This window comes from Sorghum bicolor, chromosome 6 (assembly GCF_000003195.3).
Source record: "Sorghum bicolor cultivar BTx623 chromosome 6, Sorghum_bicolor_NCBIv3, whole genome shotgun sequence".
NCBI lineage: Eukaryota > Viridiplantae > Streptophyta > Magnoliopsida > Poales > Poaceae > Sorghum > Sorghum bicolor.
This window is the reverse complement of record NC_012875.2, coordinates 49,449,793-49,461,829: the sequence shown is the minus strand read 5'-3', so window position 1 is coordinate 49,461,829 and position 12,037 is coordinate 49,449,793. Positions and strand designations below refer to the sequence as shown.

Sequence of the window (12,037 nt, the reverse complement as noted above, 5' to 3'; positions counted from 1 at the left end):
GAAGTAGGTAGTTGCAAACATGACCTAAAAAGGATACTGAAAAATGCACTTCTGTCCATGTACAACTTATTGGTATGTACATGGATCTGAAGTAAATATATTATGACAAGGCCAGCGGGGTACTTCTGTGTTCTGTCCATGGCACCTGCGCGCCTCTGGCAAAGTTGTAAATATTTCACTAGTATTTGCCATAGGTCATTGAAATCTTATTGAATTATTTTTCATACCAATAAGAACATTATATCTTGTATGTATGTACAGAAAGTCAATAAAAAAACACACTCATCTCACTCAAGTGCTCCCTAAGCTCAAGCTAGCCACGCCCACAAAGCACAATCACATAATTTCACTATCTTGGCAAACAGAAAAGTGCACTTCACAGCTCATGATAATTTTAGTCTTGCCCCCAAATCACAAGACAAAAATCCATACAGCTCCAGTTGTGAACTGTTGGCCCTTTATTTTGCTGATTTCTTCAAGCTGTTCATTAATGCTCGCAAAGCTTCTTTCACATTTTGGCCCTTTGTTTGTCTCACCTCCTGGGATGTGAGACGTAAGCTCTCAAGGCCACGGCCCAGAGAAGCAATCATGGGAACAGAAGGTGCTGCCTCGGCTGCACACTCGATCCCATCTCCATGCATCACAAGGCCAGCACATGCAACCATGCTGCAGCCAAATGTTGCCCAAGGAGTTATTCTGAAAGGCTGCCTGTGCCTCTTCTGCATTATTTCGTAGAATGAAGTTCGCATAGCCAGTAAGCTTGTTCTCTCAGCTGATGATATTACAGTGTGTGCCACCGCTCGGATCTTCTCTGCTGAAGCCGTGAACTGCAAAGCAGAAGCCTTTGAGCCAGCAGTAACAAACCCGTGAGGGAGCATCTTGCTTAATACAATAGCAGCATGTCTTTGTAGCTGCATCAATGCATACTTTAGAACCACTGGACTTTTGTAAGGGGCGAGCTTAAGGAAGGCAGAAGCCTGAAGAGATTTTGACAATGATGAAAAGCCCAAGAGTGCTGTACCTCCTGCACCAACAGCAACCACAGGTTTCTCAGATATCCAACTTTTTTTATCAGTGCTGTCTGCTGAAGGTACCTCAATTTTGTCATCATTTTCAGCACCATAGTGATTGAAGCATCTGCTAGCTAATTGAGTAATCTCTGAAGGAACAGGGGTGTTCCAATGTCTCCTTATTCCAGCTAAGCAGCTCGCGTCAACTATAGCCACCACAGAACCAAACTCTCTTAGTTGACTCCTGAGAGCTTGCGCAAGAAGAATGTGGCACTTCTCATCAGATTGGAGATCTGAAAAATCCAGATCTTTTGAACCATGTTTATCTCTGGTATCAATATGGGACCTTGCTGCATTGTTTAAACCCATCCTGAGGGCCTCTATTGCAATTCTAAATACGTACACATCAGATAGCATATCACTGCTGATTGGCTCCCCCTCGTGAACTTGAGTAAGCAACTTCTGAGCAGAAGCCATAGCCTTACCAATAGACGGAATATCGACAAATATATGATAAAGATCAGCAAGTAAAGGGTAGACAGACTGAGCAAACTGTGGAGCCTCATATCTGTCAGCCGGCTTGCATTCAGATGGCCTGTACTCAGTAGCAGCATTGGAAGGGACTGCTTGGGACATCAAGAAATTAAGAGTTGGTGCCAGTGACTTCAAGAGCTGTCCTCCATTATCATCCATAAGGCATATCTTGCTACCATGGGAGGTCATGGCACTCCTGGGGATCAAGCAGTTAGCCTGCAATTGCAAACCTGAGTCATCATCCATGGTGCTGTGAGCTAGCGAGCAACTAGCCTGTAATGGCTGAGCTGAGTTATTATCTGTAGTGCTGTTCCGGCTGACCGATCCACCCCCACCACAATTCCTCTCATACGGAGACTCAAGCAATAGAAAACACGAACCCGTCTCCTCTGCAGCTCTCTTGGCAGCAAGCAGATGGCCATAGAACCCGACCCCAAAAATCTCCTGCAGGACCTGGCACGCGGCAGCCTTCACGTACTGGTCCTTGCTCCTCTTCTCCGTGACGCACCGCTTGATCACCTGAAACGGCGACGCCGGTACCGGCACGCCCCCGCTTCCACTGCCGGCCAGGCAATCCTCCTCGATCCGGACGTCTTCGAGGGCCGTGCGCGCGACCTGGGTGACCACGGCCCTCGGCCGCACCTCCCTGATCAGGCGCTCGGCGTCCGAGGCGGACTGCTCCGACAGGTTCTGCGCGGCGAGGATGTAGATCACGCCGGCGCCGTCCCGGTGCGGGTCCTGCGTCGACCCGCCAGGCTCCCGGAGCGCGAGCACGAACTGCTTCGTCTCCTCCGGCACAGAGAGCGGCCCGATCAGCCGCGCTGACGCGCGTAGGTCGTCCTCCTCCCTCAGGAGGGCAGAGAACGGCCACAGGGCCTGCAGGTATGAGAGCAGCGCCGACGCCATGGCCGGCGCCGCAGCATCGGTGGTGGCGGGAGCGAACGATCAGGCGGCGAGGAGGGTCGGTTGACTTACCCCCCCGCCTTCGCCTTTTCCTCCCCTTCCGCTGGGCCCGGTTGGATGAGGACGGGTAATGCGCCTGCACGGCGGCTATTTCTTCTCGGACCGCCGCCGCCGCCGCCCGCGGTGGACGCCGTCGTCGGCTGGCGGGGAGGCGAGAAGGGCCGGGAATTTCAGTGCCGTGTGGATGGGCGGCGTGACCTAGGATTGGGTTGCTTTTCCCCCTCCACAGTTTTTTTTTTCTTTGGGAGCTGATGGTCCGGGCGCGACGTGCTCCTTCCAGAGTCCGGTCCAGACTCCAGACTCCGCGGTTCCGGGCCGGTTGATGGGTCTCGTTTGGGTGATTGGGTCGAGGTCAATATGGCCCACCCTGCGAGGCCCAGCCAATTGGCAAACAAAGTGCAGCTATGCTGTCTCACTTGCTCCAAAAAAAAATGCCATCTCATTCAGTGTCTCTGTTTATCTTTTCGATCTGTCTGTCTAGTGTCTACTGTGCTCTCTGATGCTTCCCCACAAGCGATGCCTAGCCATCTCCCCTCAATTTGGTAATCGAGTAGGCGATGGTATGATGCTATTCGTGTTTTGCAGATTGCAACTTCGTTCAGTGTTCACCATGATTTCCTCCTTTCGTGGAAGGAAACCTCCAGTTTTTTATTCATACTCATATCTATCTTTTTGCCTCTTTTTTAGAAAAATAAATTTGTTCTCTCGCTTTTGAACCATTCGCTAAATTTTAGCTGATGTTGATTTGTTGTGAGAGAAAAATATTATTTTTTTCCACTAAAAAGTACTGCTCAAAGAGTTTAAACATAAGCTAAACTTCAGCGAAGCGACGCTTCAAAGTGTCTTCTTTCGTGATGCTTTCTTTTTTATTTAGGAATGTGAATATGTTTGTCCTAATTTATAAATAGGTTCAATTCTATGAATTATAATTTTGAAAATTAAAATAACCATTTTAAATGTTTGGGCTAACAGTAAACCTCGGACGATAGTTAGACTATCTCCAACAATCGTCACCCAAAATACAAGACTCATTTGTCCTTTGGGTAGCGCTACAGGTAAAAGGTTCCATACCTATTTTTAGTCTTCTCCAACAGCAAGACCTAAAAAACAACACTCTCTGCAAATGGGTCTCGAGGAGAGATGATACCCAAATTTGGGTTATGCCTCTTCGGATATCCAAAATGGGTCTTCTGTGTGGGTACTCTGTTGGAGGCTATATGTATTGTGTTGGAAACCTATTTTGGGTTTGGATTCCAAATAGGTCTCCGACAGCCCTAAGGGATCAAAAATGAGTATTCCGTCTTTTTTTTGGGGGTGGGGGGGGGTGGGGGGGGTTAATAAGTATTCCGTCATTAATAAAGAGCAAAGATTGCAAACTAACGCATCAAAGCGGATCGGATGAGCATTGAGAAAAAGGTAATGCCACTGTAACGATTGTTAGCGTCATATATAGGCTTCTAGCTCCTTTTTTCTTTAAAAAGAAGAAATATATAGGTAGGATACTTAAGAATATTCTTATGCATTAGTACTCCCGGTGTGTTTGGACCTGGACCTAACATGCAAATGGTGTTTCAAATGGAACGCCGGCAACGTGCTAAAAAAGGGTACATATATCGCAGAAAGAAGCGCGCCAGTAGCTTGCACGAGCTGCAAATTGCTTGTGAACGCGACGGCCAAAATGAGACAGGTCACCAACTTGCCAAAGACCAGGAAGACGTCAAGAACGGGCTTGGCATCATCTTTTGCTCCTCCCTCCCTTACATATCTTATATTTACTTGTACCCGTTCTCCCATTTATATTTTCAAACGTAGTGCTTGTTCTGTTATTTTAGTTGCTGATGAAGCCAGTTTATAGTGACCTAATTTGTTCTACCAGTTATGCAATGGTCATGCCCACCTCTATACATAGTGATTTCAATAATACTTACAATGTACAACAAACGAACTAGAGTTGCAAAGGGTTATGACCCGCCGGAAACCAAATGCCCTAAACACCAACAGACCAATAAGTAAGTTTCTTAGATTACTCCTTCAATCTCTAATCTCTAAATCTTCAGTTTGCGAGTTTTCTAGGGGCGAGTTGAGCCCTAATCAGAGTGTATATCTCCAGCTAACTTTGAACCAAACATCAAGTTAAAATAGGATATCCCACCTAAAAGGTATCTTAATGCGACGTGGAATGGACCGATGGTTATTCCCTTTATCATCTTAATATAGAATGACTTCACTAACGACAATGGTAAAAGGATAATTACAACATCTAAAGGTATCTAGTGATGTGGTGATATATCTGGCAACTCATAATATAGTTATCTAATTTAAAGGTATCTAGTGATGTGACGCTATATCTGACAACTCATAATATAGTCATCTAATTTGTCAACGAATGAGTCTCTCCTAATCAAGTTAGAGGGACTTGAGCCATTGCACCTGCCAGTGACTCTAGTTAGTCCCTCTAACTTAAGTTAGATTGTCGACACCAACAAAGACAAGGGCAATTACAATATACACTAACATTGAGCAAGATATGCACATAACAAAAAATAAAAAACATACAAAAAGTGTTAACATTGCAATTCATTGTTAATAAAGCAAGAGACGGAGAGGAATGGTATAACAATTTTACTTGTTGGTTTTTTAACCAATTAAGGGACAATACTAATTAATATATGTTTAACTAATCATAACTTTGGTGGATCTTTATCATCATCTATATGACCGCTAGGGTTTAGGTTCTAGTATTATTATGCTTCCTTATTTATTTATGGTTGTTAGTTTGCACTATTCTATTTCCATACTTTTCTAGGCTAACTATTATCCATTATAAAAACACTAAGAACATAACTAATTCTAGTAAATATGCAAGTTACTCTCTCTGTTTTAAAAAATGTAAAACTCATTTTTCGATGAGCCATTCAATCTAGACGTATAAAAAAATATTATCCACGTTTATATCACTAGATGGATTTATTATGAAGATATATTCCACGAGTGGCCTATCAATATTCATTACATATCATAAATATTAGATTTTTTAACTTGAGGTTTTTTACTTTTTTAAAAAACAAGATTTATATTTTTTGGGGGCTAAAATGAGTAGTGTTTTACCCACCACCTAGCTCAACATTAGTCAATAGCTAGTTTCCTTACTAGGACCCAACAATTAATAATTAGCTACTACATTTTAGATAGCATGAGTCCAAATAAACCTAGCTAATGGTCATTTCATTAGCTGGCCAAACTCAGTTAATAACAACTAACAGACCGATTGACCTTTTTATCCCTCATTACTCCTTTCTACACATGTCTCTTTGACAAAATAAACGCAAAGATATTCTAGACAATTCTAATCACCTATTAGTCGGTGAACTAAATAAATCCAGCAAATACTATTTATAAAGTTATTAGCCAACTAATAACTATTATAACTAACATAAATATAAATCTAAATAGGTTAAAAATAGTTAATACTTAGCTAGTTGGATTCAAACGTTGTCTCAAGAGCAACTCCAGTAACTTGGCTAAAATTAGTAGCCAAATTCTATTGATTAGTTATTTTATAAAATAGAAAAGTCGCTAAAAGAGAATAAATCTGCAAAAGCCTTCTATTTTACAAAGTATAAGATAGCCAACACTTGTGGTTGGCCATATATAACCATTAAAAATTAAGAGATAACAAGCTTTCTATTTTACGAAGTCAGATAAGATATCTATTAGAGTCTATTTTTATTATATAAATTTTGAAAATAGCCTTAACAATAAGAACTACTTTTATTATATAAATTTTAAAAATAGCCTTAACAATAAGAATAGACAAAGCTTTAGAGTTGCTCTAATAATACGGCCCTATTTGGCCTTACTATTAGCTAAACTTTAGTCATTTTAATAGCTAAAGTTTTAAATACATTGACTAAAAAAAGTTAAAATAGTTTAGTTTCATTAGTCATCTAAAAATAGCTAAAATAATTTTAGCTAGCTAAAATTTAGCAAGAAGAATCAAACAGACCCTACAAGTACTAACAGACATCTCAAGAAAGAGTACAAAAATTTTCTTTAGCCAAGAACTCCGGAGAAGTGGAAAAGCTGCATAATAAACGTGTAAAGCGCAGGGACTTCCAAGCATTTTACTCGAGCTCAAAAGCGGCCAGACCACGAGGAAAACATAAATAAACGCGAGAGAAGCACCCGCCTCCTTCCGCTCCTCCTCTCCCACGGCCACGCACACCTCCCCCTCCCGCGCCACCGCCACCGCGCTCGCGACCCCCACCTCCTCCCGCCTTCACACGAGATCTCCGCGGCGGCTTTCCTCGCCGCTCAGCACACGCGGCGCGCGAGTGGAAGCGTGCCGGCAGCGGAGCCTGCACCGGACCGGCCGAGCGGGATTCGCCGCGCGCGCGCACACGCGGTGAGCCGGTCACTAGGAAGGCGAGGGCGCGAGGCTAGATCCACTTATCCGCGAGATCTCGCTACCAAGTTTCCGCATCTTCCAGGGAGTCTGTGGTACAGCCTTGCGCCAGCGCGCTCTCAGATCTCTTCGTTGCTTTGATTGTTTCTGCGATTTTCGGAGTTATTTTTCGTGGCTGCTGATTGGGCGAGAATCAGTTAATAGGACGCGGAGGCGGCGTATGATCGTGAACTAGCTGTGTCCGCGGTTTTTAGTCCATTTATGCTGATTCACTGGCGCTGTTGGTTTTTGTTGATCTGGTTCTGGTGTGGGTAGCTAGTTGCTGAGTGCTGACAGCTGCTTATATTGCCGTTCGCGTTTTCGGCGTTCAGGGTAATGATACGTTTTGATGAAATTCGTGCGTTTTGATGAATGAACTAGACAAAATGCTGTGAAATTTAGAGGGAACTGCTAGCTATTACTCAGTTTGCTATAGTGTTTTGGCTACAGGTATTGGCGGGGACTATTCAGAGCTCACACTTATAGTCTGGGCTAGCTGCTGATCCTGGTCGGTTGGAGGAGATGCAAAGGAATGGCGTGCTGGAATGCAGCGTTTGTCACTCCAAGGTGGCAGTTCCGAGCCCCAGGAGTGTGTCGAGGGCCTATGACAAGCACCGCAGCAAGATATCATCCAAGTACCGTGCACTTAATGTCCTTCTCGTGTCTGGGGACTGCATCTTGGTTGGCCTCCAGGTGGTTCATTCTCTCTAGTTATTTATGAATTAGTGCCCAATCAATGAAACTGTTGGACAGGATTAATCCTAGCAATAACGCCATGCATTGCAGTTCATACCCATATGGTATGCTTGTTTGAATATAGGAAATCCCATGTATGTAAACCTAAAACAGGGAATGAGTATAAATAATTCTACTTGTTTGGCTGTGCTGGAAATTTATTAGTATATCTGAGTAAGGTTGTTTTGAAAGTAAATAGTAATCCTCTAGCACCCCATGCATATTTAATCTAGTTAATTGTGCACCACATTGTAATATATGCATTGTCACAACTTTGCTAAATGCTAACAGTTAACTTTGTTTTGCAGCCTATCCTGGTCTTCATGTCGAAGGTTGATGGGAAGTTTCAGTTCAGTCCTATCAGCGTTAACTTTTTGACAGAGGTTGCAAAAGTTATTTTTGCCATTGTAATGCTAGTAATCGAGGTTAGTTTGTGTTCATTCGTGCTTTCCTCAAGAGTTTTTTTTTTTCATGTTGGGTGTGTACAACCGTGCTGTGAAATATATCAATCTTTTTAACTTACGGTTTGGGAAGCTGGGAAAGTATTGTAAGAAATTATTTTCAGTAGACCAGTGGCACATCTGATTAATTTTGAAGACTTTCATGTAGCTCTCATCGTGTGGGAAGTGTTTCCCCTAACTTTATTAGTATTTATTCTATTTTGCAGTCTAGAAAACAAAAGGTGGGGGAGAAGCCGCTTCTGTCACTTTCTACCTTTGTACAGGTGATTTTATCTTGTCTCAAAGACAACACATGTACCTGTGCTCATATATGATACATGACTTCCTGTTCTCATCTTAGACAAGTATGGCGTTTTTTTTTCTTTTTCCATTCATGTGCATTTCCTCTAGAGAACCACTGCTCATTTTTTGGTTAAATCTTTGTGTCCTAATGCCTTGCTTCATCTTTCCTGTATTATATAAATGTATTTTTTATCTATGGAAACTGTGCTTTATATTTATTTTTCCCCATTTTTGAGCCATGACACCTGATCATTTGGTTCTTGCATGTTTTCTTGTGTAGGCAGCTCGTAATAATGTACTCTTAGCTGTTCCGGCTCTCCTATATGCCATCAACAACTACCTAAAGTTTATCATGCAGGTAAAGTTCACTGAACTGGCTGAGATAACATTCACTTGTATGTACCCCTATATTTCATGGTGCAAACACTTTTGCACGATATACATTTATGCACTTTTAATCCCTGTTAATAAAGGATAAAGATAAAGGCATGTTAACAGATGAATGAAACATTTTAATCAACTACTTTTCAAGGTTCATTTGTTTTATTTTATCAAGTCTAACATATCCTGTTATGTATTGGACATTCATGTGGTATTTGTCTTCACTAGCTTTTGGTCTTGCTGTATGATGTTCTTTTTACTTCCAATACAGTTATACTTCAACCCCTCAACTGTGAAGATGCTAAGCAACCTGAAGGTACCTGCTAGTGTACTTCCATCTTCACATGTTTTGTTCTTGTACCATGTGTGAGTACATGTGCATCTGTGTGTACTCTTAGTGAATGCACACATCTAATTCCTTTGCATGAAAAAAACAAGGTTGCTAATATTGCTACTCTTTGACGTCCAATCCAGGTGCTGGTAATTGCTGTTCTCCTAAAAGTTATTATGAGAAGAAAATTCTCTATAATTCAGGTAAGACTGATGTCATCATTGGATTATCATTGCATTTTCTTTGAGTGAGGAAACATATTCCATTGATAGCTTGATGGTAACATCATGATCTTAGTTTGGCTGATTGTACACAACCAAAAACATTGTCTCATTTATGTGTTTTAAGTGGAACACTTATGACTTTTTTTTGAGTAAAACACTTATGACTAGTATAGTGGATCCATTTTTCTTCAGTTTTTTCATGGCCTCTGTACTATTTTAATAAAGAAAAGTTATCTTGGCAATGTCTAATCCTCCCTGTTTTATCGTATGATATCAGTGGGAAGCCCTTGCACTATTGCTTATTGGTATCAGCGTCAATCAACTACGCTCTATACCTGAGGGAACCAATGCTTTTGGCCTTCCAGTCACCGCTATTGCATACGCATATACGCTAATTTTTGTAAGTTTGTATAGATTGGTTTCATCTTTTTATTTATCTCCATATATCTGAACAATTGGTGGATGCAGAACGTCATGTATACACATTCCTGTAAATTTTTAGGTTTCTGTCCCATCATTTGCCTCTGTCTACAATGAGTACGCTCTAAAAAGCCAGTTTGATACAAGCATATACCTTCAGGTGATTTCTCTTTTAAAAAAATCAGCTGCCTTTCCTAATTTTTACCTTTATGTGATATGGAAATTAAATACCATTTCTCTACCATGTTGTTTCCTCAATTTCTTGGCCATGCTTTCTCTTTATTCCACTAAGCATTTACGTAATTTGCAGAATTTGTTCTTATATGGTTATGGTGCAATTTTCAACTTCCTTGGCATCTTAGGGACTGTCATATTTCAAGGTACAGTATCTTATGTGAAAAGATATTTCTTTTTCTACTGATAAGTAAGGCATTAAGCAGCGGTAAAATATGGGCACTGGTGCCACAATTTCCTTAGGCACATTACCAATGTTATTTCATAGACTATATGGGCAGCCAATGGTAAAATAGGTTCCTCCCTATAGTAAGCAGCAGTGCCCAGGCTGGTTATTAGTGGTGAACCGGTGCTTTTGGAGGTTATAACAGGGTGTCTTTCTTAGAGTTTTATGTATTGATGAGTTTGTTGTGTAGTGTCAATTTGTAATGCAAAAATGCTGGAATGATATGCAAACCCAGAGCTGAGAATCATGTGTTTATGTTTGGTTTGTGGGTTGTGACTGTTGTTTATTGCAGTATGATGTATGAAGTATGATGTACTATGTCCTGTTCGTTTACAGGCCCAGAGAGTTTTGATATCTTTCGAGGGCATTCGAGGGCAACACTGTTTCTCATTTGTAACAATGCTGCTCAAGGCATTCTCTCCTCTTTCTTCTTCAAGTATGCAGGTAACAGAAGATATGCCCACAAATCTCACTTTTATGATGCTAGTTTGTCTGTCTTTTTGGTCCATTATGTCCTCTTACCTCATAGTTCTGAATGATTGTCTGGAATAATACTGCAGACACTATTTTGAAGAAGTACTCATCTACTGTTGCCACAATTTTCACTGGTCTAGCTTCAGCTGCATTTTTGGGGCAACCCTTGACCGTTAACTTTCTCTTAGGCATCTCAATAGTATTTATTTCAATGCACCAGGTAACTGTTTCTTTCTGTTCTTTAGATTGTTTTCCCTCGACTAAACTTATATGAATGCTATTTCTGTTCAGTTTTTCTCTCCACTAGCAAAAGTCAAGGATGAAAAGCCAGCTGGAACAGTTGAGCTGGGAGATTCACAAAATCATAGGTAAAGAGGCTGAGAAGAATATTAATTCATACACGATTCACTGGTCCTCATGGCTATTTCAGATGCTACCAAATAAATTCGATATGGTAAAGGAGCACAGCATAATAACTAAAATATTAGCCTGGTTAAAAAAAACTAAAATATTAGCATGCATTGTTGATATCCGCTAAATGTTGCCCAACATGTAGCCTAATAACATGATTTCTGTTTCACAGGTCCTCTGAGTCTTCTTTTGTAAATATGACTGCCGGTGCCACTGATGATGTAAGTGACTCATTTTTTGACTGAATAAATCAAGAATTGACATCTTTTTGTGAGGTGATCTCTAATGTCTATGCTGGCACTGGTTTCAGGCAAGGCATCTTAACGCAACTGATGAGAGAAAACCACTGCTGCCAATTTGAGATTACATTCAAGGTACATTTCATGCTTTTTTTTGTACGGGAGACATTGGTGGCCTGTATGTAAATGATAATTTGTTGGCACTGAAAAATATAAACCTACTTTGCTGGTATAACTGTACAACAGTTCAACATGTTCAAAATCCTTTTAGCACTGCACTTTAATTACATGGAACATCTCATTCATAAGGATTTTTAATGAAGTCAGTTTTATTTGGTTCTGCAGGTAGGTATAGAAGAAATTATTTTTGCCGAGAGTAGAACAAATGCTCTTTGTCAACTGTATAAGCAAAAGAATATCTATACATGCAGAATTCAGGCCACCTTGTTCCTCTGTTTTGTTGTTTTATACCCCCACATTTGGGGCCAATATATGGCAGTAGGGCCTTCTACACAGCTAATGTATTAATTGCTTATTATGTACCACAATTCTTTCCCCCTCCTTTTCGGGGCAAAATGATAGTGTACAACTTTTGTTGCGATTTTAAACAAAAGTCAATCTGCGGAAGGTAAGACAGTTCAGATCTTCTCTTGCATGTCGAGAAAACC

General features: G+C 41.2%; 2 protein-coding genes across 4 annotated transcripts; one reads left to right on the top strand and one right to left on the bottom strand.

Moving 5' to 3' along the window:
• Positions 185 to 2,765, bottom strand: LOC8060181. The gene has a single exon (XM_021463156.1). The coding sequence runs from the start codon at positions 2,448 to 2,450 to the stop codon at positions 459 to 461; it is 1,992 nt and encodes a 663-aa protein (XP_021318831.1). The 5' UTR covers positions 2,451 to 2,765; the 3' UTR covers positions 185 to 458.
• On the top strand, positions 6,679 to 12,017 carry LOC8073705 (CMP-sialic acid transporter 4). 3 transcript variants are annotated; one of them, XM_021463317.1, is made up of 17 exons: positions 6,679 to 7,007; positions 7,110 to 7,284; positions 7,402 to 7,644; positions 7,995 to 8,111; positions 8,354 to 8,410; positions 8,710 to 8,787; positions 9,082 to 9,126; positions 9,285 to 9,344; positions 9,643 to 9,765; positions 9,868 to 9,945; positions 10,096 to 10,165; positions 10,582 to 10,689; positions 10,806 to 10,939; positions 11,011 to 11,087; positions 11,303 to 11,351; positions 11,441 to 11,504; positions 11,715 to 12,017. In XM_021463317.1, exons 3-16 carry the CDS (start codon positions 7,474 to 7,476, stop codon positions 11,489 to 11,491), a joined length of 1,218 nt encoding a protein of 405 aa, XP_021318992.1. In that variant the 5' UTR covers positions 6,679 to 7,007; positions 7,110 to 7,284; positions 7,402 to 7,473; the 3' UTR covers positions 11,492 to 11,504; positions 11,715 to 12,017. The 3 variants fall into 3 exon arrangements, with proteins under 3 accessions (XP_021318992.1, XP_021318991.1, XP_002448094.1); XM_021463316.1 differs by lacking the exon at positions 7,110 to 7,284 and having other exon boundaries at positions 7,388 to 7,644; XM_002448049.2 differs by lacking the exon at positions 7,110 to 7,284 and having other exon boundaries at positions 6,680 to 7,007.

Coding starts and splice junctions, on each gene's coding strand:
- LOC8060181 (XM_021463156.1), bottom strand. CDS start 2,450: ATGGCGTCGGCGCTGCTCTCATACCTGCAGGCCCTGTGGCCGTTCTCT.
- LOC8073705 (XM_021463316.1), top strand. CDS start 7,474: ATGCAAAGGAATGGCGTGCTGGAATGCAGCGTTTGTCACTCCAAGGTG. Junction 8,788..9,081: donor ACCTAAAGTTTATCATGCAG/GTAAAGTTCACT, acceptor CTTCCAATACAG/TTATACTTCAACCCCTCAAC. Junction 11,088..11,302: donor GGAGATTCACAAAATCATAG/GTAAAGAGGCTG, acceptor TCTGTTTCACAG/GTCCTCTGAGTCTTCTTTTG.